A 23,697-nucleotide genomic window follows, 5' to 3' on the forward strand; every position below is an offset into this window, starting at 1 on the left:
ACGACAAGCTTATGACCAGTATTATTATCGGGTCTATTACTTCCATCGATCAAAGTAGGGGATAATGCTCGAGCAGGCACCTTAGGCACACCGGAAAGTGCTAAGGGAGTCGAGGAAATAAATTTAAAAAAATCAAAAGTCAAATTTTTGCTAACTTTCCGATGTGCTTAAAGTTGACAAGTCGCAATAACCGGCAACGTGCTTCTGTTGATTTCAAATCTTGTACTTCAATTTTTTTAACATGCATTTTACTGTATAAAGTACCATATGACGCAGAGCTTGTCATTGTTGTTGTCGTAGTTATCGATAACAGGTGTCGTATGTGACAGGTTAAAATGTAAGAGTTGCCTTTCTGTGTCAGATGTTCTTGAGTGCTCAAAATTTTTTAAATTTTGCCACTCTTTGCAACGTAGTAGAACAGATTTTGAATGTGACACTCATAAGGTCATATGAAAATTTTGCATTCAGATAACGGGGGAAGCGCAATTTCTTTTCAACAAAAAGTAAACAAAAATTTTGTCACGAACGTAAATGAATTAATTAAGAGAAACTGGAATAAATTTGTGTGCCTTAGCTTGCTGCTTCGGGAAAATGAGTCGAGTGTTCCATTCAATGTGAACTCGTGAACAGATCAACGTGGAATTGTTTTTTAAAACATGCAGTAATCTGAATATGGTGCATACGACCACTTTATCAGTGAATCATTCAAAGCCTTTCGCATTGTACAGTCGAGATAATTGATGACATAAGATGAGTTTCAGCAGTGGTCCTGTTGTGTTCTTTTTCGTTTTCATCGTCATTTTTGCAATAGTTATTGCAAACGTTGCTAATTTGATAAACAACTTAAGTTTGTCGCAAGGCTCTTATGGGGACGGCAAACACAAACGGCTGGAGCAAAACAATGTGGTACGAATCGATGACTCAACGGAGCACTTAATGTGGTTTGTTCAGGTGAAGTAATATTGCAATCGAATTGCGTTATCCATTTCAACGATTGCGTCCCAGTTTCATCAACTCGGCGCTTGACCCGAAATGAGGGCAAATACGAATTGTCATGAGATTCATGTTTCATATAGGTATCGGACATTCACATCAGCCTCTTTAGTGACAAAGAGAGAATCGACCAATTTCGAGAATTTACATCCCGAATATTGGACATCATCAAGCCCGATGTTGTACTAGCCTCCGGTGATCTGACCGATGCCAGAGATAACAATATTTTCGGATCGAGACAGTACATCGGCGAATGGGAAGCGTATCGTAAAGCAATAGACGATAGTGGAGTACTTAATAGGACAGTATGGATGGACATACGAGGAAATCATGGTACGTATGCGAACACATTAACATCGATAAAAGTCGCCGGCCCCTCACAACAAACATTTCTTTTCAGACAATTTCAACGTCGCTGGATCGAAATCGGACTCCGATCTGTTCATCGAATATTCCGTTCAGGGAAAGACCAATCCCCGGGCGTACATGAAACAGATCCAGAAAGGAAGCGAAAAGTATACCTTCATAGCTGTCGATGCTTGTTTGAAGCCGAAGGGTCCGAAACGGCCGTTCAATTTTATCGGCGTTCTGTCACAAAACGACACCAACTATTTGCGACAATTGGCTGATGCGGCCCGAAAGAATGGCGGCAATTACACGATTTGGTTCGGCCACTATCCCACTTCGTGCATCATAACCGGCGATACTGGAAGCTATGGGCTACGTCGATTGATCGGAGAGTATGATGAGAGTTTCGCTTATCTGTGCGGCCATTTGCACAATTTCGGAGGATCGGTTCCGCGGATGTTCACACTGCAACAGGACGGATTTTTGGAACTGGAACTGGGTGATTGGAAGAGATTTCGATGGTTTCGTTTGGGTGCTATCGATCATGGACTGTTTTCGTTCGTCGACACACATCACAACGATTTCCCCATAGTGTTAGTGACCAATCCGAAGAATTACATGTTCAACATACCCCACCGAGAGCATCCCAATTTACAGAAAGGTAAGCCACGACAAGGTTTTTCTGACTATCACTCCTGACGAAACTTTTTCCACTTGTAGACTCAACCCATATTCGAATACTCGCATTTTCGACCGCCCCAATAAACAACTGTTCCGTTCGTATCAACAGTGAGGAATGGAAGAACTGTACGAAAATCAACGACCGATTGTTTGTTGTCAAGTGGAATCCACACTTGTACGCAAGTGGAGTACATTCACTGGAAGTGAATGTCGTCGATGGTGATGGCAAGCAACGATTGGTACGAAATCACTTAGCATAAAGCGACTGCAAGTCCACATTTAATTGAAATGTTTCCGATATTTACAGACAACGCAAGAGTTTTCCCTGGACGGCACTAGAACCCAATTCGACACAATGGCTCGGTAAGTTTTGTCTTTCATTCTATTGCTTATCCGATGCATATTACCTCAAAATTTTAAGAATAACGTTGATGAGCGATGCGACGACCGTGTTCAAAGTATTTTTCGGATTCGCTGTGTCATTTTGTGTCGTCCCACTGGTTTTCTTCCGTGTGTGGCACATCTTAACTCAAGGTAATAACCAGAACATGTCTTGTGATCGACAAACTTTAAAAACTCTAAATTTTTATGATGATGATCAGTTGGATGGACGTCCCGACCGCGGGCCGTAGGAATCGTTCGTCGCCTTTGGATACTGTCGACAATCAATCGAATCACCATTCCAATTATTATCTACTGCTTGTATTTGGCTGTTGGACCATGGTCAATCGTCGAAGTGGTGGACGGTCACACCGGATACGTTTTTTACCATGGCATCTATTTGAACAACGGATACATTCCGAACGCTCTGTCCTGCCTGTACGGATTTTTCCAGTTGATGTTGTGCCAGCTACCGATGACGTTCATTTTCGCGACATTGGTCAACCGACGGTATTGCAAATACATGGGCATCAAGCGGACATCGACCGGTTCGACGCTGTGGGGCAAAATTACCCATGCACCGTTCGTAATTATTGTTTTGGTGGAAATCGTTTTGGCTGTGGTGTTTGCCATCGATTATGGATTCGTTGCGTTGTTGCTGTCTCCATTCCGTATGTGGTCTGTGATTATGAACGTTGTGCTGTGGTGTCTGGCTAAAAATATTCCCTACGAATCGTTGAGGTTTGTGTCTTATCGAATTGGAATTGGTTGCGTGATAGATAAGACATTTGTTTTCCTGTTCTTTTCAGGCCAGCCGTTCAAGTATGGGGTGATAGGAAGAACTCTTATCAAGTAGACAGCCATAGAGACCTTTAAAGTAGATAAATTAGTCACAAATAATTATACAAAAAAATTCCGCACGTCACATTTCTTTCCGGATAAAAATAGAAATTCAAATGATTCCACGGTACGCTTATAGGTATTTCCGTTAGTCGGTTTGCCGGCAAAATAATATTTTGATGCGCGTTACGCTTTTCGATGCAAATAACTGCTGATTGTGTTAAGTGTCGCCGATTTTTTTTTAACTTGAAACAACAACAACAAATTGTAACTAACCACCGAATCACTGAAACTGCCCCTCACATCACACCTGAAATGCTCTTTGTTCTAGGATTTGCAGCACAGTTTGTCTGAACTGAACATTAAGCTAAATTAGAACTGTCGTCTGACCTTTTACAAGCAGCGAGCAAATCTTTTACTTCATTTGTTTACTGTAGATTGTCGTAAACGTTTGGCTGGGTCATTTATGAGAAAAGAAAAATATTCGGTTTCATCTTGTCTCCGTTGTCACCTTCGTTTTTAGTTTTCACTTATCAGAAGCCTTAAAATAGGTCAATCTCAGTTAAAAAAATAATTTACATGAAAGTTCAGTATAGACATAGCGCTGGTCCTAGCATTAACACTCGTAAGTCAAACAAATCTTTGAGAGTGGGCGTATTACGCTATAACACTGTTTATGTGCTTTGGATAGCTTTAGAATGCTCTGAGCTTCTTTTGGATGTCATTGGAAAAGTGAAATACAAAAGAAGTTGAAAGGTCACGAAAGTTCTTTAAAATGCAGCGCCTATTTTGATTTCATCAACCTCCAATTATTTTCTATGTTAATGCTTGGATCAGTGCTGTGGCACATGTCCAACAATTTTAAAATGAACACCCAGCCTGAAACGTTCATTCAAATTTTTTAGTTATGCTCTATCGAGGCTTCAGGTCAAAATTCACCAAATCAGGTTTTATGTCAGTAGGTATTTCGGTATTTCCGAAGTGTAGCCTGAAGATAAAACCTTTTAAAACGTCGTGGAGGCTGTATTCAACCGTCATGGAAAGTAAATCGTAAATTTCTTCCAATTTTATTGAAGAAAATATCGTTTCGATTAGTTAATGATGAATGATCGGCCAAGGATAGACCAATATTGTCAAATGATTCCAAAATTATTCCGCAAAAAGTTTAGTAATAAAGCACCTAGCATAGTAGTTTAATATTGCTCGCTCTATGTCAAAACGGTATCAGCTTGAAACAGTGTAAAAATGTGAAAATGTATTGTACACTGCCCTAATTTATAACTCTTTTGACATAAAGCAATATTCTACTTCTATGATAGGTTCTTTGACTCGAACAAACCAAATGTCACACACCATTCTAGCAACTACCTGCGAATGCAAAGGTCAGAAAAAATCCATTTGCAGGCACCGGTGTCAACAAATGTACAAACTATTCAAAAACTCAAAAGGGGAAAAGATTTCACCTGCGCAAAGGTAATTCAAACAATTTTTGTTTGTCTATTCGCACATCCGCCTCCTAACAGTCACTTCAGGTTTTTGAGACTGCGGACCACAAAATACTTTTTGAATTGGCAAAAGGACACAGGGTGCATTCCGACCTTTATGTGGATCGGTGACTGGTAGTAAAAAAGACTTTTCATGTGTCGGTGCCGAAAATGAGGGAGTTTTGAGATTTTTCTCTGGTTTTCGACCCCTTACATGAAAATTTTTTTGAGTATGTGTTTTGGACGATTGATTTTAGGCACTTTGGCATGTAACAACAACTCGCGAAATTGCCTAAAAACAATCGTCCAAAACAGATACACAAATAACTATTTCCATTTCTTTGGTGACTTTTACCGATTCAAAGAGTGAACAAAGAACTACTACGCCGTCTTAGACCAGCTGAAAAACATCTAAGGCAAATTCAAATCTAATTTTCACCTGACGTCAACTGAAGACAATTTTTCAGCAAATTTTTGTTGAATTTTGACAAACGTAAATCTATAAAATAGGCAAGACCTGCAAGATCTGAAAAACTGACGATAGTGTCCCATTTTGAAATTAACTCATATCAAAAGAAGTAACAGATTGTACTGATATGCTTGCCGTATGTGAAAGGTTAGACAGGGTTACCTAACTTATTTGTTTGTTTGTTATGAATGTGTAATAATATATCAACAATAGTGTATCTTGGTGCTTTTAAATAAATTTATTTATTTTGATGAAGTGCTTTTTACACCGGCAAATGAATAATTAGATTCGAAAGGTCGTTTTTAAAGAACGAAATGATGAGACCTAAAGTTGAACAAATCATACAGTCAATCCCAACCAAATTTGCGATCCAGTCTCCAGGTGCCAATTCGATTTGATGCAATTTGATGAACCGTGGAAAATGCTCGAGCAACAACGACGTTATTCAGCGTCTCAGTAGCGTTCAATTTGTATCATTTGGCAATTGACATGAATCATTCTGGTCGAAATGTTCCTTCAGTATCAATATAGAGACATTTACCGGATCCTCCATTCATATCCATGGGGAACTAAAAAGTTTTTCGTTTAAATCATTGAAATGATTGAAATTATCTGACAAGTCTGCTTGTATCCATACTTCGACAAATGAGTACTTCTAACCGAGAACTTACGACGTTTGAATTTCGGTAAATTTCTGTGTTAATTTCCAGAGATTCTAACTGATCCCTTGTGTGGATATCTGACTGTATCCGTAAATGATTGTAGTTCTGACTGACCACATAAAATCGTTGGTGTAAATAGTTCTGTCCGACCAAATAGTTCTATCTGACCAATTTGATTCTGCTTGACCAAAATGATTCTGTCTGACTATAGATTTCATTTCATTTATTTTCAAAAAAATAAAACACAACAAGTGACCTGCGTAGCTCCAGTTTGTAACAATTCTAGATAGCAGTATCTTGCAATAGTCTGTTGGTATGTCGCGTCTCTTCTCTAGTTATTTCCAATGAAAGTAAACTCTATCGGAGGAAATAGCGATTTCATATGAAGAAACTCACCTTTCAATGATTTTCAATCAATAAATAAATAAAATAAACCGTACAGTAATGGCAAATGTTAACGATAAATTCAAATTTATAAGCGGACCGAAAATAACTAAATTTTCACTCAACGAATTTGGATGCCACTGTGTAGCGCATGATCTCAGACTCCTGTAAGGCAATTAGTTTTCGAAACAGACTTATTTGATTACCGTTTGTGTGTGGGATGTAGCGTCCAACAAATCTGACTTTCTCTATTATAACTGAAAAATAAATGGGCGCAACGTACTTTAAGCATGAGGGTGCTCTAAATAAAGTACTGAAATGGAACAGCGTATTGAACAAATTTTGGCCCTGTAAAAAATTTTCATACAAAATAGTAGTCTATTTGGCAGCTGGAAGTATCTTTGTTGAAGTTTTTAGTTTCCACATATCCATCGTACCCACACATTATGTTTCAATGATATAACATCCGTTTTATTTAAGTTAGAGTAGCGACAGACGGATGGTCACTGATGGAATTAGACATGTTACCAACCTGACACACAGATACATAGATTACATCAACGCACTTCAAGCAAAAGTGATCATAGTCGACAGCAGCCAAATAGAGTACTATTTTGTATGAAATGGTTTTTTACAGTGTTGTACAGTTGTATGACACACTGTCAAGTTTCGGTCGCGTACTATTAATCCCTAAAAGATTATATTCTAGGATATCTGTCTGTAAAATAAATCTTTAAGACCCCGATATACTTCGTAATGAGTCTGAACCGTCTGAACATAAAATGGGGGCAACTTTTGATGAGTCGCATGTAGACAGTGTTATAATAATACTACCACACAATTGGCAAGCCATTTTATGCAGTCGTGCGACGCGACTGCTGTTGATGGTTTGTAATTTCACGCATGCCTAGTGCGACCATTTCTATGACAACACACTACTCGATACAAAACTACTGACCCCATATAATTCTTATCACTAAATACTAGCATTGTTATCCTAAAATTAATTAAAAAACTTAATCCCTCAAAAATCGCTTATCGACTTAACCGATTGATGAGTCAGAGTTTTTATTCAAAATTCACTGTAAAAATAGATTCGAAAATCACAGAAAAACTAACTTGCGATTTAGATAAGATTAGATTTGTACGCTTATAAAGGACATTGTGAATCAAGAGACCATTCAGTTTTCATTTTCTGTTATTCGCACATCGTCTCTCATTCATTCAAAATGATGTTCATCGTATTCCTAACACTATCGGCGCTTCTCTATTCCACCAGTGGTACTTCGGAACGACTTTTCTCGAGTGATTTTCGAGCACCAAATCCACCAGCAGTTCTTGCTGAATATCAGGCCTCATTTGTCCAGCATAAATGGGATGCAAGTGGTATTTCACATATTGTTAGCGGAACCATCTATGCCAATCTTAGACGACAGCGTCTGCGAATGGATATAACATATGATGGAGTCATTGCTAGTTCGCTGTTCGATTATGAAAATGCAAATATTGACGGTACGGTTCCGAATTATATGTAAGTCAAATGTGATATGAACATGAAGTATGAGAACCATAGAGTGTAACTCTATGATGAGAACAATAAAATGCTCTGCGTTCCCTTGATTGCAGTTACACTTTATCACCGACAATTGCGTCGCCAGGAGTATGTGCACAATATAATGTCACACCAGCGTATCCTCTGTTCCCACCGAATATTTTGATAGACTCAGATGCAGCATTTACCGGTCTTGCTACAGATAATCTTTTCTACTCAGACCAACAACCTTTATGGTCTTGGGGACTATCAATCGGTGGGGTCAGTGTGACAGTGTTCCTTGATAGAAACAATACAGCCGTACGGTAGGAAAAATTGAAACTAAATTGTTAAAATTATTGATTTGAATAACCTCTTGCGCCTTTGTCTTAGAATCGATTTTTCAGCACCCGGAGGAACATTCACAACAACTCGCCTGTTTAATATTATTGCTGGTTCGCCTAATGATACTCTCTTCGAATATCCATGCCGATTAGATGATATTAGATGAAGGGACAGACGAGAAATATATCTGCTGATTGGCACACTATTGTTTTATGATTTTAAACACGCCGAAGAATAAATAGTATACAGAGGGTGTGTCTGTGTGATACTAATCCTGAGGTTTATCATATATTTTGCTGTAGGGACACCGTTGCTGTTCAAAATGAGTTACCTCTAAAAATAAACACATACTTGTGTCACTCCACTTACATTGAAAGAAGGGGTTGAAGCATACCTATAAAATCAGGTTTACAATAATTACATCTTATCGTCTTGTGAATGCCACGCTGACCGCAGAAAACGGCGGCAGTTGCACGCTTAGTTCCTTCAGATGAAATAATGCGTCACAAATGACAGATTTTTCTTAGAAGCTGAAGAAGTGGAAAAAGTAGTGGCAAAATCAGCAAAAGTAGTCTCAAAACAATATTTTTGCCACTACTTTTTCTACTATTTCAAAAGTATCTGTAAAACTTTGAGAGCTACTTTCGTAACTACACTGAGCAAAACTACACGGAAAAAAATAATGAGACTGTGGTACCCATAAGTGGACTTAGCTTAGCACGGTCTTTATTTTGGCCGAGGCTGTGTGCCCCATATTGGAAAAACTGTAGTGAAAAAGGCTGTATGCCGGATAATGTGGCTGTATGCCGGATATACATGGCTATACTACATATATTATAGCGTTACTTCTTATAGCCCTGAGACACATAATATAGCTGTGTGATTTATAATATGGGTACACCACTCATATTATGACGTTTAAATAAAAAAAATGTTATTATTTCGCATGTTTTTTGCGGTCACCCACCTAAGTACTAACCGCGCCGATTGATGCTTAACCCGAGAAACTAACTGAAACCCATGCTACTTATGTGCTAACTTTACTTTTGCTATGACATGTTTTTATTTTGAAGCGTTGTTATTACAATATGGACTGTGTAGCTATATTATTCTAAACAGCCTCGATGAAGCTTCATCGAGGCTGTTTATATTATTCGATCACAATGAAGTTTTGAACAAAACTTATGAAATATTTTACATTTACTAGCATTTACTAATCAGCATTTTTAGTCATTTTAAGGAACAATTTTGGTTGTCATAATTGTTTCGAAATATTGAAAAACAACCAAATGGTTGGTAACTTAATTGTTTTGAAAGAACCAACAAAATTTGTTCAAGTCTTTTTTGGACAACCGAAAACCGAAAAATTAAAAATTGAAAGAAAAACGACCGAAAATTTGAAAATTTTTAAGAAAATGTTGATACGCAAGTATAAAAAAATCACAATCAAAATGAAGGGGTAAACAAGTCGCGAAAAAAAAAGTTTGAAAAGAAATATCAAAAGAATTTCCAACGAAGCCAAAGATTATGATTTTCAAAAGCCGCGTTCTCAGAAAAAGCTAGTTTCTTAGTGCCCGACGGTTTTCACGAATGTCAGTCACTTTTACTTCTACTTCACTAACTGTTCTTCATTTTTAACGAATACTTTTTACTTCGACTCGCAAAACTCTCATGAGACTTTACAGAAAAAGCCAACATTTCTGCCACAGGTCGAGAGATATACGCAAAATACACCACTTATCAATCTACGGCCGAGGAGTACATTTTTAGCTCACTACGAGGAAGTGGTGTATTTGCCAGTATATCGATCAAGTCAACAAAAAGAACTACCAAAACACCTCGTTGGCTGGAGCTAGCCTCCATTTCCTTCAAAAAGTCAAGAAAAGATATGTACGAGACTTAGTCGCACTTACTTTAAGATTTGTTGCTTTCACATGAATATGAGTCCCATACAATTGCTCAATATGGGGCACACAGCTATATTTTTTACTTCTAAAATATGGGGCCTGTACCCTCATAATAAAGCATACAGCGTAATGTATCGATAATATGTGTTTCTAGTCCATATTATAGATATACAGCTTATATTATAGGCACATTAACCATATCAAGCAAATATGGGCTCAGTTGCCATAATATTATGGATCTCTTACCTATATTATAAGGCATACAGTTACAATATCCGGCACACAGCAATTGTCGAAAAAACTTTTCAGTGTAGTTACAAAAGTGGTCGCAAAACCGTCTTTGGGACTAAAATTGGGACTAAGATTGGGACTAAAAATCTGAAGAAGTTGCAAAAACTAGTTCAAAAAACGTATTTAGCCTAAATTCTAGCCTTACCTGCAGTGTTGCCGGTCTCCGTTTTTTTACAACTACTTCAAGAGACTCAATGATCAGTTGTTAGAAATTTACCTCAGATTATCTGAAGAATGACATTAATAATAATAATAATAGCGTATGGTTATTGTTCAGCCGGGAGGACACATTTTAAGTGACAGATTCGGCTACCATTTGCTGCTATAGCTAGTGAAGGTACTTTTACATGGAATGACATTAATCCAAAGAAGAATCAAAAAAACTATGAAAAAGCTCACACACACTAACAATCTCCGCGCAAAATCCAACCTTTATACACATTTTTCATTGTGATTTTTCTCGGAATTTAGGCCCTCAGCAGCATAAAAAGTTGTATACACATCACTCACTTCGTTCCGGCTACAACCCGCGAAATTGACTAAAATATACCGCCAACAACAGATACGTAAATAACTATTTTATACCATCAGGACCCCTGCATATTTCAGCTATTTTCGGTCAAATTTATCAGTTGGAACTTGATTAGGAAGCTCAAATTACAATTTTTGTAGTTGGTGTAATGAAAAGTTGTATGGATCCATAGAATCTACAAGCAAGCAGTAATAGTACATTGAATGACAAGGGGCGAAAGTAAAAAAATTCAACCGTGTGCGAGAGTTGATGCCCGCGCCGAAGGCAAGGGCCTCAATCGCGCAGGTTGAATTTTTTTACTTTTGCCCCGAGTCGTTCATACTATTTTTTTTGATACCAACATCGAAAGTTGATACGTATCGCAAACAGCAGAACAAAATGTTGAAGTATGAAGGCATTTAGCCAGAAAATGCGGGGGTCCAGGGGGCGGTAGCCCCCTGGCATATCAAAAATTTAATTATTTAGCCATCACAACAACAACACACACAAAAATTAACAAATAACTAACAAATCATTCAGCAACAAAAAGTATCAACTTCGTATGTTAATTTCAATAAGAGCACTGGCGCACGCTTTATTTCAATTTTGATCGCAGTACACTTATTGACAAGAGTCGACTATTACATTATGTAGTCGACTTTCGCATTATGTATTCTTTCTTTCTCCCCGCTCAAACACATAACTTGCATTTTTTTTACTTTCGCCCCGGATTTCGAGGGCGAAAGTATCAACTTTCGATGTTGGTATCAAAAAAAACACATTTTCCAAGAGGGACAATATCTACATTTTAAAGTAAACTGTTAATTTAAAATGTTTGCAATTTGAGGGGCTCTTATCAAATTTATACTTGTGGCGGTTCAAAAAATTTTGTTTATAGTGGTTCAGTTCTATGATGGATCACATGACACGATGTAAAAAAAAATAACCTGTGCGATCTGGCCTTCGGCAATGGGCTGCAAACTTCGCACACGGTTGACTTTTTTTACTTTCGTCCCTTGTGATCCAAATAACCATTCAGCACCATGGGAAGGGTACCGAATTTGTCATGGGTTAATCCGCTACTGGGGGTTGTGCGAACAATCTTAATACAAAGATTACAGGTCCAATCTTCTAGATAAGAGTATGAATTTCGGCTTTCTGATAGCATATTTACAAATGTTCACGTTTTTGCGAATTATCCTCTAAGCGCATAAAAGCATTGAAAAATCCGTTTCTGTTGATAATAATAGTAGATGTTGAGATTTTCTTGGATGTAGCGGCGTTGAGTTGACGAAAGAAAACGAGGATTTTCGCAATATTTCGAGGTTTATTCACCTCTTCATCAGGCTATAATTGAAAAACACAAAAGAAAAACATTTTGATTTGGTTACAAATTAAACTTAAAACTTATTAACACAGAGTCTTTACCTATTCTTTAACTATAAACAGAAAATTTACTAATTTATTGCACACTCATCACAATCTGACTTCTGTTGATAAACAAACATCTTTCCTTCTTTGGTTCTGTATGTCATACTCATTCACGGTCCGGACCAAGTGTCCATATCTACAGTTCGTGCTCACTTCTTTTTGAACAAATTTACGTACGACTCGTGAAGACCACTTGTGTCACTTAGCAGGTTTACTGTATTCTCAGTGTCACAGATATGCATCTTCTCGGCTATGAGTCGTTGGAAATAGTTCGGAATGTGGTCCAAAATAGTGACGTTATTGAAATCGAAGTTGTGACCTTCTTTGACAGCGTGTATCGTCAGACCAGTCGTTTCCGTTAACTTCTTTTGTTTGATGTCACTTCTATGCTTCGCACACCTGTTCCTCAACCGTTGCTTCGTTTGACCTGGGTATGTAGCTTCACAGTCCAGACAATTCACTTTATATATCACCTTAGATTTCATGTCCTTCGGAACTGCATATTTCGTTTTTGAGAAAACATTGCCAACGTTATTTTCGGATTTGCAACCTAATGCCATGTCGTAATCTCTTAACGATTTGTTTATCCGTTCTGATAGGCCTGGTACATATGGTGTTGCAATGTACCGTAACTTCTTCGATTTTTGGTTCGGCTTGTTCCCATTGTAGAACTTGTTCACTCTGTCCTTGACAATGTCGTTGACAAATTCGTTCGGGTAGCCATTCTCACTCAGTAAACTTTTCACCGTCTCGATACTTTTTGGTCTATCGTTCGGATTGGTGAAAGCTATGGCTCTGTCTGTGATCGCACTAGCCACATTTCGTTTGTGTGTTATCGGATTGTGTCCTTGGAAGTGTAGATATCGACCTGACGCTATTTCTTTTCTGTACCATTTACTTCGAATGTTTCCGTATTCGTCCCTTGTTAGTGTCATATCGAGGAAATTAATAGAAGAATCTTTTTCCTCTTCGAGGGTAAATTTCAGTCGTGGGTGGTACTTGTTGAATTCGTTCAGCATGTGATCGATTTTGTCTGCTGGGGCGAAAACTATGATGTCATCAACGAATCTTCGGTAAAATGGAACGATAAACGGAAGGTTGTTCAGAATATACACTTCCAGATCCTCCATCACGATGTCAGCAAGAAAACCGGAAATCGAATTACCCATTGCGACGCCGAGTAGTTGTAGATAAAAGGTGTCGCCGTATTGGAAGTATGATTCGTCGATAATCAATTTCACTGCGTCTATAAATTGGTCTTTGGATAGGAAAGTGTGTTCTTTGATCTGTATCCACCTTTTGCTGATCGCTTTGATACATAACTCTTTTGGAATGTTCGTGTATAGCGATGTGGCGTCCAGTGAAAACATCTTGTAGCCATTCGGGATTCTTGTTTCTTTGATAATCTTACTGAACTGCCAGCTGTCTTTGATTCGGTAAGGTGACGTGTGGATTATTTTACTGAAAACTTTGGCTAACATTTCACTTATCTTATATGTTGGCGACTGTACGGTAGCCACAACTGGTCTCAATGGTAAAATTTCTCCTTCTTTCCATTTGTGCAATTTACCGAGGCCATATATTGCTGGTGGAACGCTGTTGTGTGTTTGAAGGTATTTTTCTTGTTCATCGTTTATGCGGTTTGTCATTCGCCAATATTTGACCATATCGTTGACCGCTTTTTCAATTCTATTGGTTGGGTTTCGCTTCGTCTTTTTGTATGTTTCACCATCATTCAACAGCTTGTCCATCGACGCTTCGTATTCTGTTTTGTTCATAATAACTGTTTTCTTGCATTTGTCTGACTTGATGACCACTATCTGTTTATTCTCGTCCAGGAATTTTCTCGTTTTGTTTACCATTAGCAATAGAAATTTGTCTGAGTTCTTCGATCGCTTATAATTGTTCAGGAAGTTCCTTGTTATGTTGATAACTTTGGCTCTGATTTCGTTCGCAACCGGATTATTGTACAGTGCATTTTCTATCGCTGACAGAACTTTTATTATCGGCAGTTGTTTGTGTTGGTATGGCAGTCCAAAATTCGGTCCGAGACTTAGGATGCACCTGGCGTAGTCGGGAATTATCGTATCCGAAATGTTTTGAAACCACCCTGGTTGTGGCTACCGTACAGTCGCCAACATATAAGATAAGTGAAATGTTAGCCAAAGTTTTCAGTAAAATAATCCACACGTCACCTTACCGAATCAAAGACAGCTGGCAGTTCAGTAAGATTATCAAAGAAACAAGAATCCCGAATGGCTACAAGATGTTTTCACTGGACGCCACATCGCTATACACGAACATTCCAAAAGAGTTATGTATCAAAGCGATCAGCAAAAGGTGGATACAGATCAAAGAACACACTTTCCTATCCAAAGACCAATTTATAGACGCAGTGAAATTGATTATCGACGAATCATACTTCCAATACGGCGACACCTTTTATCTACAACTACTCGGCGTCGCAATGGGTAATTCGATTTCCGGTTTTCTTGCTGACATCGTGATGGAGGATCTGGAAGTGTATATTCTGAACAACCTTCCGTTTATCGTTCCATTTTACCGAAGATTCGTTGATGACATCATAGTTTTCGCCCCAGCAGACAAAATCGATCACATGCTGAACGAATTCAACAAGTACCACCCACGACTGAAATTTACCCTCGAAGAGGAAAAAGATTCTTCTATTAATTTCCTCGATATGACACTAACAAGGGACGAATACGGAAACATTCGAAGTAAATGGTACAGAAAAGAAATAGCGTCAGGTCGATATCTACACTTCCAAGGACACAATCCGATAACACACAAACGAAATGTGGCTAGTGCGATCACAGACAGAGCCATAGCTTTCACCAATCCGAACGATAGACCAAAAAGTATCGAGACGGTGAAAAGTTTACTGAGTGAGAATGGCTACCCGAACGAATTTGTCAACGACATTGTCAAGGACAGAGTGAACAAGTTCTACAATGGGAACAAGCCGAACCAAAAATCGAAGAAGTTACGGTACATTGCAACACCATATGTACCAGGCCTATCAGAACGGATAAACAAATCGTTAAGAGATTACGACATGGCATTAGGTTGCAAATCCGAAAATAACGTTGGCAATGTTTTCTCAAAAACGAAATATGCAGTTCCGAAGGACATGAAATCTAAGGTGATATATAAAGTGAATTGTCTGGACTGTGAAGCTACATACCCAGGTCAAACGAAGCAACGGTTGAGGAACAGGTGTGCGAAGCATAGAAGTGACATCAAACAAAAGAAGTTAACGGAAACGACTGGTCTGACGATACACGCTGTCAAAGAAGGTCACAACTTCGATTTCAATAACGTCACTATTTTGGACCACATTCCGAACTATTTCCAACGACTCATAGCCGAGAAGATGCATATCTGTGACACTGAGAATACAGTAAACCTGCTAAGTGACACAAGTGGTCTTCACGAGTCGTACGTAAATTTGTTCAAAAAGAAGTGAGCACGAACTGTAGATATGGACACTTGGTCCGGACCGTGAATGAGTATGACATACAGAACCAAAGAAGGAAAGATGTTTGTTTATCAACAGAAGTCAGATTGTGATGAGTGTGCAATAAATTAGTAAATTTTCTGTTTATAGTTAAAGAATAGGTAAAGACTCTGTGTTAATAAGTTTTAAGTTTAATTTGTAACCAAATCAAAATGTTTTTCTTTTGTGTTTTTCAATTATAGCCTGATGAAGAGGTGAATAAACCTCGAAATATTGCGAAAATCCTCGTTTTCTTTCGTCAACTCAACGCCGCTACATCCAAGAAAATCTCAACATTTACAACGAACGGCGAAGAAACAAAACACACAAAAGATAATAATAGTAGCACACGCAAACGAAGAGAGCGAGACAAAACGATTCATTCTGCATTCTGTTCAATGAATACAAGCTATTCCCGATTGGAACCGTAGCAGACTCAACCAATTTTCTTCGTCACCCTACATTGTGAATGCATACCAATTTGGGTAAAAATGTTTTTTTTTTTCAAAATCATTGTCACTCCATATTGGAAACAATTGCAATCTTTCAAGTGTGTCTAATTCTATTATCCCAACAAAAGTCTCTTTGAGAAAAGTGTGACGCAGTCTTTGTGTTATAACTTCTAAAATTAATGGTATCGCTCGATGTGTCTGACTGACATTTAAATCATAAAAGTGACAACATTTTTCCAGCTGCCCGTCATGTAAAACCTAATTTATTCCCTCAATTTTGTAAGCATCTGTTGCAATGATGGCGAGAACGATTGTCATCTGACTTTACAAAATGGCCAATTTATTTTATATATGAGAAATTGCTCTGGAAATTATTTCAGTAATAAAACAAAATTATGATTTTGCCTGGAATAATGTAAAGTTTCATGGAGATTCACTACGATTTCCCTGAGATCGCCTATGGAAAGATATATAGATAGATAGAAACATGCAGATAAAGGATATTTAAAAAATTTTCTACTTTCTTTTTTTGAGGGGAAGACTGCGTCAAGGCCTCCGCTAACGCTCCGGCCTTGATTATAATCTCAAAATCTCACAATGAGATTAATTATAAAAACCCCCGGCAGCGCTATTTAAAGACCGACATTTCTTGGAAATTGATATAAATTAAAAATATTTCAGGTGAGTTACAATAACTTCTGCAGCTTGCATAACATTTTGATAACATTAAAATGTAGATTATAATTTGTGGCCAACATTATCGAAATTTTTCCCAATTCAATAATTTTGAAATATCTTTGGTATTTAGTCCAATTAAAGGAAATTGTGAGATACTTTGATGAATTGCTTACTTTATCCAATTTCAGGTTTGAACTTCCTCGTTTAAATTTTAAAAAATGATCAAACAATTTGTGTGTCTCTTATTGACAATTTCTGTTGCTTCTGCAAATATCCAAACTTTTCAAGATTGTGGTAAGTAGTAAACCCATAATAAAATATAACATTCCAATATTTATAAACAATTACTGTTGATCAATATATTTAGGATCGTCGGCCATTGTACATTCATTGAGATTAGGCAATTGCTGGACCCGATTATGTGCAATACAAAGAGGAACCACAATGACCATAGAAATGCATATTACGAAAAGTAAATATTTCCCTTTTTAGCAACGCATCTTTAACACCAAGGAGCAGAGCCTATTTTTTTAGAAAGACTGTTTCTCAAATTTCTAAAATTTGACAAACTAAAAAAATTCTCAAATTTCTTGAATAATTCTAAAGAATAGGCCCTGTCAAGGAATAATAGTTATTTATCACATACGCGCGGTGTTCGGATGTCAAAATTACTTAACTAGAAGTTTAATTCAAAAATTACACTTCAGTTCTATGTTGTTGTCTCGTTTTCGCTTCTGTGATAAAATAGAGCACACACTTGTCACTATCAGTCTCGGCAAGCCTCGACTCCTGCGTGACAAGTGTGTAATATAATATTACATAACTAGGGATAAAAAGACGAAAAGTAGAGTTTTCTGTGAATTGTGTTGCTCTTAGGCGTAGCCGAGCTCAATAAACACACGAAAACGAGACTTTTTATTTTTTATCTGTTAAATTTTTGTTGTTGTTGCTTGGTGTTTTATTTTATTGCAAATTTTAGTTTTTGTGCATTCAGCAAATAACCGAATATATTTTTTTTAAATCAATCATAGCAACCCTAGCACTCATTGTTTTGTTTTTTTTGTCATAGCGTCCCATGGTGGTTTTTCTTTACCGTTCGAGGTGTATGCAATTCCAGAACACCCGCAATTAAATCCAATAAGATTAATGTCAGGAGAACTTTGCAATGCGATATTTTATGGTGGACGTTGCCCACTAAGTAGCGGGGAATTTTTTGTTGCAGCATTTCCACTTACTATATCACCTTCGTTCCCAGCGTCGGTAAAAAAATCTTCACTATTTTTTACGTGTTTCTTTGTAAACTTTAAGTGATTTTTTTACAGGTACGGGCATTTAGATTTGTTGTGGATCATATTGTGTGTGTTGAAGTACCTGTGGTCATTGGATAGATGGAACATCAAATTTACTTGAAAAATTTAAAATTAATTGAACGAATTGGTTACAACTTTTGTCTGAATTTATTTTGACAGCTGACTTAAATAAATGAATTAAAATGACACGTAACATTTGAAAATCGGTCAATTTTTTATTTCAAACGATGATATCTTGATTCGTCGCTGGTTTCCATCATTGCCAGCAAACAATTTCAGAATGAATCCAATTAATACATGAATCAGTTTGCGCTTAGTTTCCCGAGCAAAAAAAAATGACGAAAAGCATGTAAAGTCCTTTACATAACTCGGGGTAAAAATGAAAAGTCTAGTTTTCATCTTTTTATCCCTAGTATTACAAATTTGCAATAAATAAATTTCTTTTTTGTGTGTCGAAGCTGTAAGCGTCACCCCCACCGATATCAGTTCTTTTGTAAGTGGAAAAAGGGACTTGCGTCACACCTTTACTGTAAGTGGTTTTGGGTGAAATCAGTTCTTTTGTAAGAAGATTTTTTTGAAAATTTGGTATAACCATATTTCCCTTGTTATGGATCTCATAGCTCACACTTAAAGCGCTTATAAGCGACTTTTTAGGAAAACCCTTAACCTGTTACAGACGGCAAGCATATGACCAGTATTAATATTGGGTTTATTACTTCCATCGATCAAAGTATTTTTAATCTGTTGATTTTGATTTTGTGAAGTTGTAATTCAATAATTGTAATTCAACAATATAATTAGTCCATTTAGATTTGTTTTCCTGTGCTTGTCTATTTTTTTTTGCTGTGATTTTATACAAGTAACTCATGTGTCATGTTCGTTTGCTTTTGTATAAAAGTGGTGCGTACAAAGAAGTTCATTGTTCTTTTGTCTGTGGTCATGCGGTTTTATTTCGACTTTTATTTTCTCGGGTTTATAACCTAAATTCATTGTGAGATGTCTCACGACAATAAATAGTTCTAATCGAGCTATGAAATGAATTAAACGATGCCCCAGTCGGGCTTTGTCTCACCGCGAAATAGTTCTAATCGAGCTATGAAATGAATTAAACGATGCCCCAGTCGGGCTTTGTCTCACGGCGAAATAGTTCTAATCGAGCTATAACGATTAATTACATCGTGTCCAAGTCGGGCTTTGTCTCACGACAAAAAAATAGTTCTAGTCGAGCTATGCAACGAAACCCTAGTCGGGTTTTGTGTAACAAACGTCCCTAGTCGGTCTATGTAATAATAATAATAATAACAATAAAAAAAAAACGTAAGCCCTGGTCGGGCCCTGTCTCACGACAAAATTCACGGCTCTAGTCGAGCTAAGTAGAAATTGAACATATCAGGCCTTGTTGGGATTTGGTACACGACGAATTTCTAGTCGAGCTATGTAAAAAAGAACAAGTCGAGCTTTGTTAATAGCATATTTGGAGTTCCAGAAGGAATATTCGCTTGTAAGCGTTCCACGTAATCGTTTGTTTGTGTAATTACTACTACACACCCACTACAGGTGCCAATGCCGAGCATTTGTACATTTGTAGGTATAATTGCTTGGGTAACATCACCATTAACATACGGTAACATCAAAATAGTGCACTGAAGGGATATTCTTAACTACATACCTGTAGTATGGAAAGTTTCCGCTCTAAATACATATGCAGTGCACGTCGGCACCAACTTTTTATAAATTTATTTTTCCAAAAGGGTGAGCACAATGGGCCCACAGGCGGCCTAAGTGCAGTATGAGTGGGTAACTAGTCATACGCCTTATTTAATAAATAATCTGTTGATTACAAATCTTGTACTTCAATGTTTTTAACATCCATTTAACTAAATAATAATGGTCCATATTATCCAGAGTTTGTCATTATTTTTGTCGTCGTTGTCGATAACAGGTGAATAGCCGTATGTGACAGGTTAAACACTTGTCGATTGGAATCTAAATCTCTATAAATCTGTCTTTTAAACGAACTTTCTCACTGCCATATTTTCCGAGTTATGGGTCTCATAGCTTAATAGTTTAAAACACTCATAGCTCCGAGATTATAATTTTTTATGAAAATTCCTTCAAATAAGTTTCTTATAATTACGTCCTTGACATACTTACCCTGAAAATTTCAGCCAAATCCACCGAATATTAAAAAAGTTTCGGGTAACAAAGTGACGAAGGTTGGTAAAATGCATCAATTTCAGAACCTATGAAAATCCGTTTCTTCATACAAAATCCAAATTTCGAAATTCAATGTCTCGACCAAATTTTAACCTGTTTCAACGTGTGATAGCCCGTTGAACTCGTATCGATTACGCCCAGATTACGAATAAAATACTTTGGGGCAGAGGAGCAAAGGGGGAAAGTAAAAAGGTTCGTGTATAATATGTCAGTCCTACGGATTTTTAACATTTTTTTTTGAATGGACTTGCGTCACGGCCCTTCACTAACATAGTGCCATGATGTTCTCGCCACACGTTCTGGTGAGGCGGACGCACATTTCTGATCACACTATCAAACCAGCAACTGAATGTTATTGATTAACTGATGTTGGTTGTGGTTTCTCGATGATAGGGATATGAAAGATAGATTGAAATGGCATTCTGTGTGTATAGTATAAGTATAACAATACTGAAGCGAAGTCATGTCGAATTGGGACAACAACGAAGAGATACAAATTCTGCGGAAATATTTACGCATTCCCAGTGTCCATCCAAATATCAATTATGGTAAAATTGGATATAATTCTTGTGCAGCGTACAACAGTTTATTAACTGACTGCAATTATAGAGCCGTGTGTTGATTTCTTAAAGGAACAAGCACTGAATTTGGGTCTGCCTATATCCGTTGTCTATCCAGTTAATGATAAGAATCCAGTGGTTATGTGAGTCTATCAATCGAATCCAGTACAACCACCAGAGAATTTTTGTTTCCACTAAAAATTCTAGCATAACATGGATTGGATCTCAGCCAAGCTTGCCATCGATTATGCTGAACTCGCATATGGACGTAGTGCCAGTATTCGAAGAATTTTGGACCCATCCACCATTCTCAGCAAACATTGACGAAAGTGGTAGAATCTATGCGCGTGGAGCACAAGATATGAAGTCAATTGGAACGCAATATTTAGCTGCGATTCGAGCATTGAAACGAGACGGAATCGAGCAATTGAAGCGAACTATTCACGTGATCTTTGTGCCAGATGAGGAAATCAACGGAACGTATGGAATGGAGGGATTTGTAACATCAAAAGAATTTACCGATTTAAATGTTGCGTTTTCGTTGGACGAAGGTGATCCATCTCCGACGAATGAGTTGATTTTGTACCATGGAGAACGATCGAGTTGTGGTAAGACCGTTATATCGATTATACCTTCAACCTTCTTCAACTTCCTGAGTTCTAAAAATCAGCTGTGGAATTCACATGTTACGGTCAATCTGGTCATGGATCATTGTTCTTGAAAAATACGCCAGGCAAGAAGGTCCAATTTCTGATAAACAAATTCATGGAGTTGCGAGATGTCGAGGAAGGAAAACTGGATAGTAACAAGAACCTTAGCATCGGCGATGTAACAACAATTAATTTGTCTATGATGAGTGGTGGTGTCCAAAATAATGTCGTTCCCGGTGAATTCACCATTGTCTTCGACATACGATTAGCCGTTGATGTGGATCATGATGAATTCTATCGAATGGTATAAAGAAAAATGAAAAGTCAGATTTGTTTATTCTAATCTCTTGATTCCTTTTCGAGATCGAACGATGGTGTGACGAAGCCGGAGGCAATATCAAAATCAACTATCAATCAAAGGATCCGAAATCACCAGTAACCGCGACTGATGAGACGAACCCGTTTTGGATTGCTTTTAAAAGGGCCACCGATGAGTTGTACGTAAGAAAGGGAAAACCTGCTCAGGTCCCTCCCTCGGAATGTTAAAACTAAAACGAAAAAAAAAAAATGTTTCGACCTCGGTTCTCACATTTTTGTTTTTTGACGATATGTCTAATTGTGGCCTAATAAAGTATTGAAATGCACGTGGGCTCTTAGTCCATCGTTCATATCAAGTGCCATATCGTCACATTGAGCAAAGTTTTCCCTACTAACCATTTATCACACCACATAGTTTAATGTTACACAATTTCCCTGCAGAAATTTGAAAATCAACAAGCAGATCTGTTCGGGAGGCACAGACAGTCGATTTCTGCGACTCGTAAGTATATTGTCCCTGAGTTCGCCCAACTATCAGGGAGCCAACAGTTCGGAAATATTTAAAAAAAAACTCCGTATCTTTCGTATAGAAAAACGTTCCGGCTCTGGGATTCTCACCTATATGGAACACTCCAGTCAGATTGCACGATCACGATGAGTTTGTCTACGCGGCCACTTACTTGGAGGGAATCAAAATCTACAAGAAAATTATTGCCGAATTAGCCAATGTATAAGTAGCTAGCGATTAGACGGTAAGTCTCTATAGAAAATAAATCCAATTAAATTTTCAAGAACTTCGTTTCAATTATCCGATTTATGACCCAATATATACGATACGATATGCTCAAATATACTCGTTACACTCGATATATTCAAATCCACCAAAAAAACCTAAAGGGTAAAAGTGTGACGCAAGTCCTTGTTTCTACTTACAAAATAACTGGTATCGCTGAGGGTGACGCATTTTGCGCCTCAACACAAAAGTGTTATCAACAAGAAATTGAACCAAAAAATTTAAGATAGAAAATTTTAGAAGAAAATTGCGTCACAAGTGGCAGATGATTCAGGACATATTTTTCTCTATTTGAACTATTTTCCTAACAGTAGTTTCCTGAACATCTGCCACTTGTGACTTGTGATTTGAGGGCCGTTTGAGTTAAGGGGGATAATTCAAAAAGTTGCTGTAAATATGCTCCGCCGTCGAACTAACACTGAAATCGATGGCGCGGTTTTATGTTGTAAGAGCTTACATACTTTCAATACAATTTACATGAGTCATATCATAGCACTGAACCAAGCACGAAAACAGAATTTGAAGAGGGGCCTCCTCGATGCAGTAGTCAAAATTTCTAATATAAATTACATTTGTAAGGTTGATACAATGCTACTGCATCGCAATTTTATATATGAGAAGAGGTGCCGAGGTTGTGCTTGGCTCAGTGCTATGAATTCTTAAACAATATTTGAATACATATATGTAGCATCGGATTTTGTGGGTTGGTAAAATGTGGTATATATCTAAAGCAACTAGATGACGCCCGAATTTCTAAGTTAAGTTTGGTTACTGGACCAACAAAGTGCGCTAAAACGTGGACTCATTATGTGTGACGAAATTGATTTTTTTCCTTTTACAAAATCACGGCAGAGTAAAATAAACCAGGCAGTAGTGGTTCATTTTCGAAACGTCAAATTAGGGGACCTAATACACTGTGTGAGAATGAACTCAAGTGAACACTG

At 37.6% G+C, this 23,697-nt stretch overlaps 3 protein-coding genes and 1 long non-coding RNA gene across 6 annotated transcripts; all 4 read left to right on the plus strand.

Moving 5' to 3' along the window:
- Positions 1-408: 408 nt before the first annotated feature.
- LOC119078568 (transmembrane protein 62-like) lies at positions 409-3,806 on the plus strand. Of its 2 annotated transcripts, XM_037186142.1 has the most exons (9): positions 409-503; positions 575-951; positions 1,077-1,326; positions 1,394-2,002; positions 2,062-2,261; positions 2,330-2,385; positions 2,444-2,556; positions 2,625-3,144; positions 3,213-3,806. In XM_037186142.1, the coding sequence occupies exons 2-9, from the start codon at positions 751-753 to the stop codon at positions 3,277-3,279; spliced, it is 2,016 nt and encodes a 671-aa protein (XP_037042037.1). In that variant the 5' UTR covers positions 409-503; positions 575-750; the 3' UTR covers positions 3,280-3,806. The 2 variants fall into 2 exon arrangements, with proteins under 2 accessions (XP_037042037.1, XP_037042036.1); XM_037186141.1 differs by having other exon boundaries at positions 458-951.
- Positions 3,807-7,440: 3,634 nt separating this feature from the next.
- LOC119078581 lies at positions 7,441-8,364 on the plus strand. The gene is made up of 3 exons (XM_037186158.1): positions 7,441-7,773; positions 7,869-8,099; positions 8,167-8,364. Exons 1-3 carry the CDS (start codon positions 7,472-7,474, stop codon positions 8,282-8,284), a joined length of 651 nt encoding a protein of 216 aa, XP_037042053.1. The 5' UTR covers positions 7,441-7,471; the 3' UTR covers positions 8,285-8,364.
- A 7,276-nt stretch (positions 8,365-15,640) lies between these two features.
- LOC119078587 lies at positions 15,641-18,401 on the plus strand. Of its 2 annotated transcripts, none has more exons than XR_005088030.1 (6): positions 15,641-15,897; positions 15,979-16,908; positions 17,094-17,199; positions 17,273-17,377; positions 17,975-18,165; positions 18,228-18,401. It is a non-coding gene; the product is annotated as an uncharacterized LOC119078587 (long non-coding RNA). The 2 variants fall into 2 exon arrangements; XR_005088031.1 differs by having other exon boundaries at positions 15,646-15,897; positions 15,979-16,260.
- Positions 18,402-20,756: 2,355 nt separating this feature from the next.
- Positions 20,757-22,772, plus strand: LOC119078571 (aminoacylase-1A-like). The gene is made up of 7 exons (XM_037186146.1): positions 20,757-20,980; positions 21,042-21,135; positions 21,200-21,600; positions 21,663-21,946; positions 22,006-22,139; positions 22,402-22,462; positions 22,551-22,772. The coding sequence occupies exons 1-7, from the start codon at positions 20,896-20,898 to the stop codon at positions 22,692-22,694; spliced, it is 1,203 nt and encodes a 400-aa protein (XP_037042041.1). The 5' UTR covers positions 20,757-20,895; the 3' UTR covers positions 22,695-22,772.
- The last annotated feature ends 925 nt before the right edge of the window (positions 22,773-23,697 follow it).

The sequence above is a fragment of the Bradysia coprophila genome, unplaced genomic scaffold (assembly GCF_014529535.1).
Source record: "Bradysia coprophila strain Holo2 unplaced genomic scaffold, BU_Bcop_v1 contig_297, whole genome shotgun sequence".
NCBI classification, from domain to species: Eukaryota; Metazoa; Arthropoda; class Insecta; order Diptera; family Sciaridae; genus Bradysia; species Bradysia coprophila.

Bases quoted from the DNA above. Each gene is read 5' to 3' on its own strand.
- LOC119078568 (XM_037186142.1), top strand. From the start codon at position 751: ATGAGTTTCAGCAGTGGTCCTGTTGTGTTCTTTTTCGTTTTCATCGTC. The intron at 952-1,076 runs GTGAAGTAATAT...TGTTTCATATAG, and splicing joins ACTTAATGTGGTTTGTTCAG to GTATCGGACATTCACATCAG. The intron at 2,386-2,443 runs GTAAGTTTTGTC...CAAAATTTTAAG, and splicing joins CAATTCGACACAATGGCTCG to AATAACGTTGATGAGCGATG.
- LOC119078581 (XM_037186158.1), top strand. From the start codon at position 7,472: ATGATGTTCATCGTATTCCTAACACTATCGGCGCTTCTCTATTCCACC. The intron at 7,774-7,868 runs GTAAGTCAAATG...CCTTGATTGCAG, and splicing joins GGTACGGTTCCGAATTATAT to TTACACTTTATCACCGACAA. The intron at 8,100-8,166 runs GTAGGAAAAATT...CCTTTGTCTTAG, and splicing joins AGAAACAATACAGCCGTACG to AATCGATTTTTCAGCACCCG.
- LOC119078571 (XM_037186146.1), top strand. From the start codon at position 20,896: ATGTCGAATTGGGACAACAACGAAGAGATACAAATTCTGCGGAAATAT. The intron at 21,601-21,662 runs GTAAGACCGTTA...TCTAAAAATCAG, and splicing joins TGGAGAACGATCGAGTTGTG to CTGTGGAATTCACATGTTAC. The intron at 22,463-22,550 runs GTAAGTATATTG...TCTTTCGTATAG, and splicing joins ACAGTCGATTTCTGCGACTC to AAAAACGTTCCGGCTCTGGG.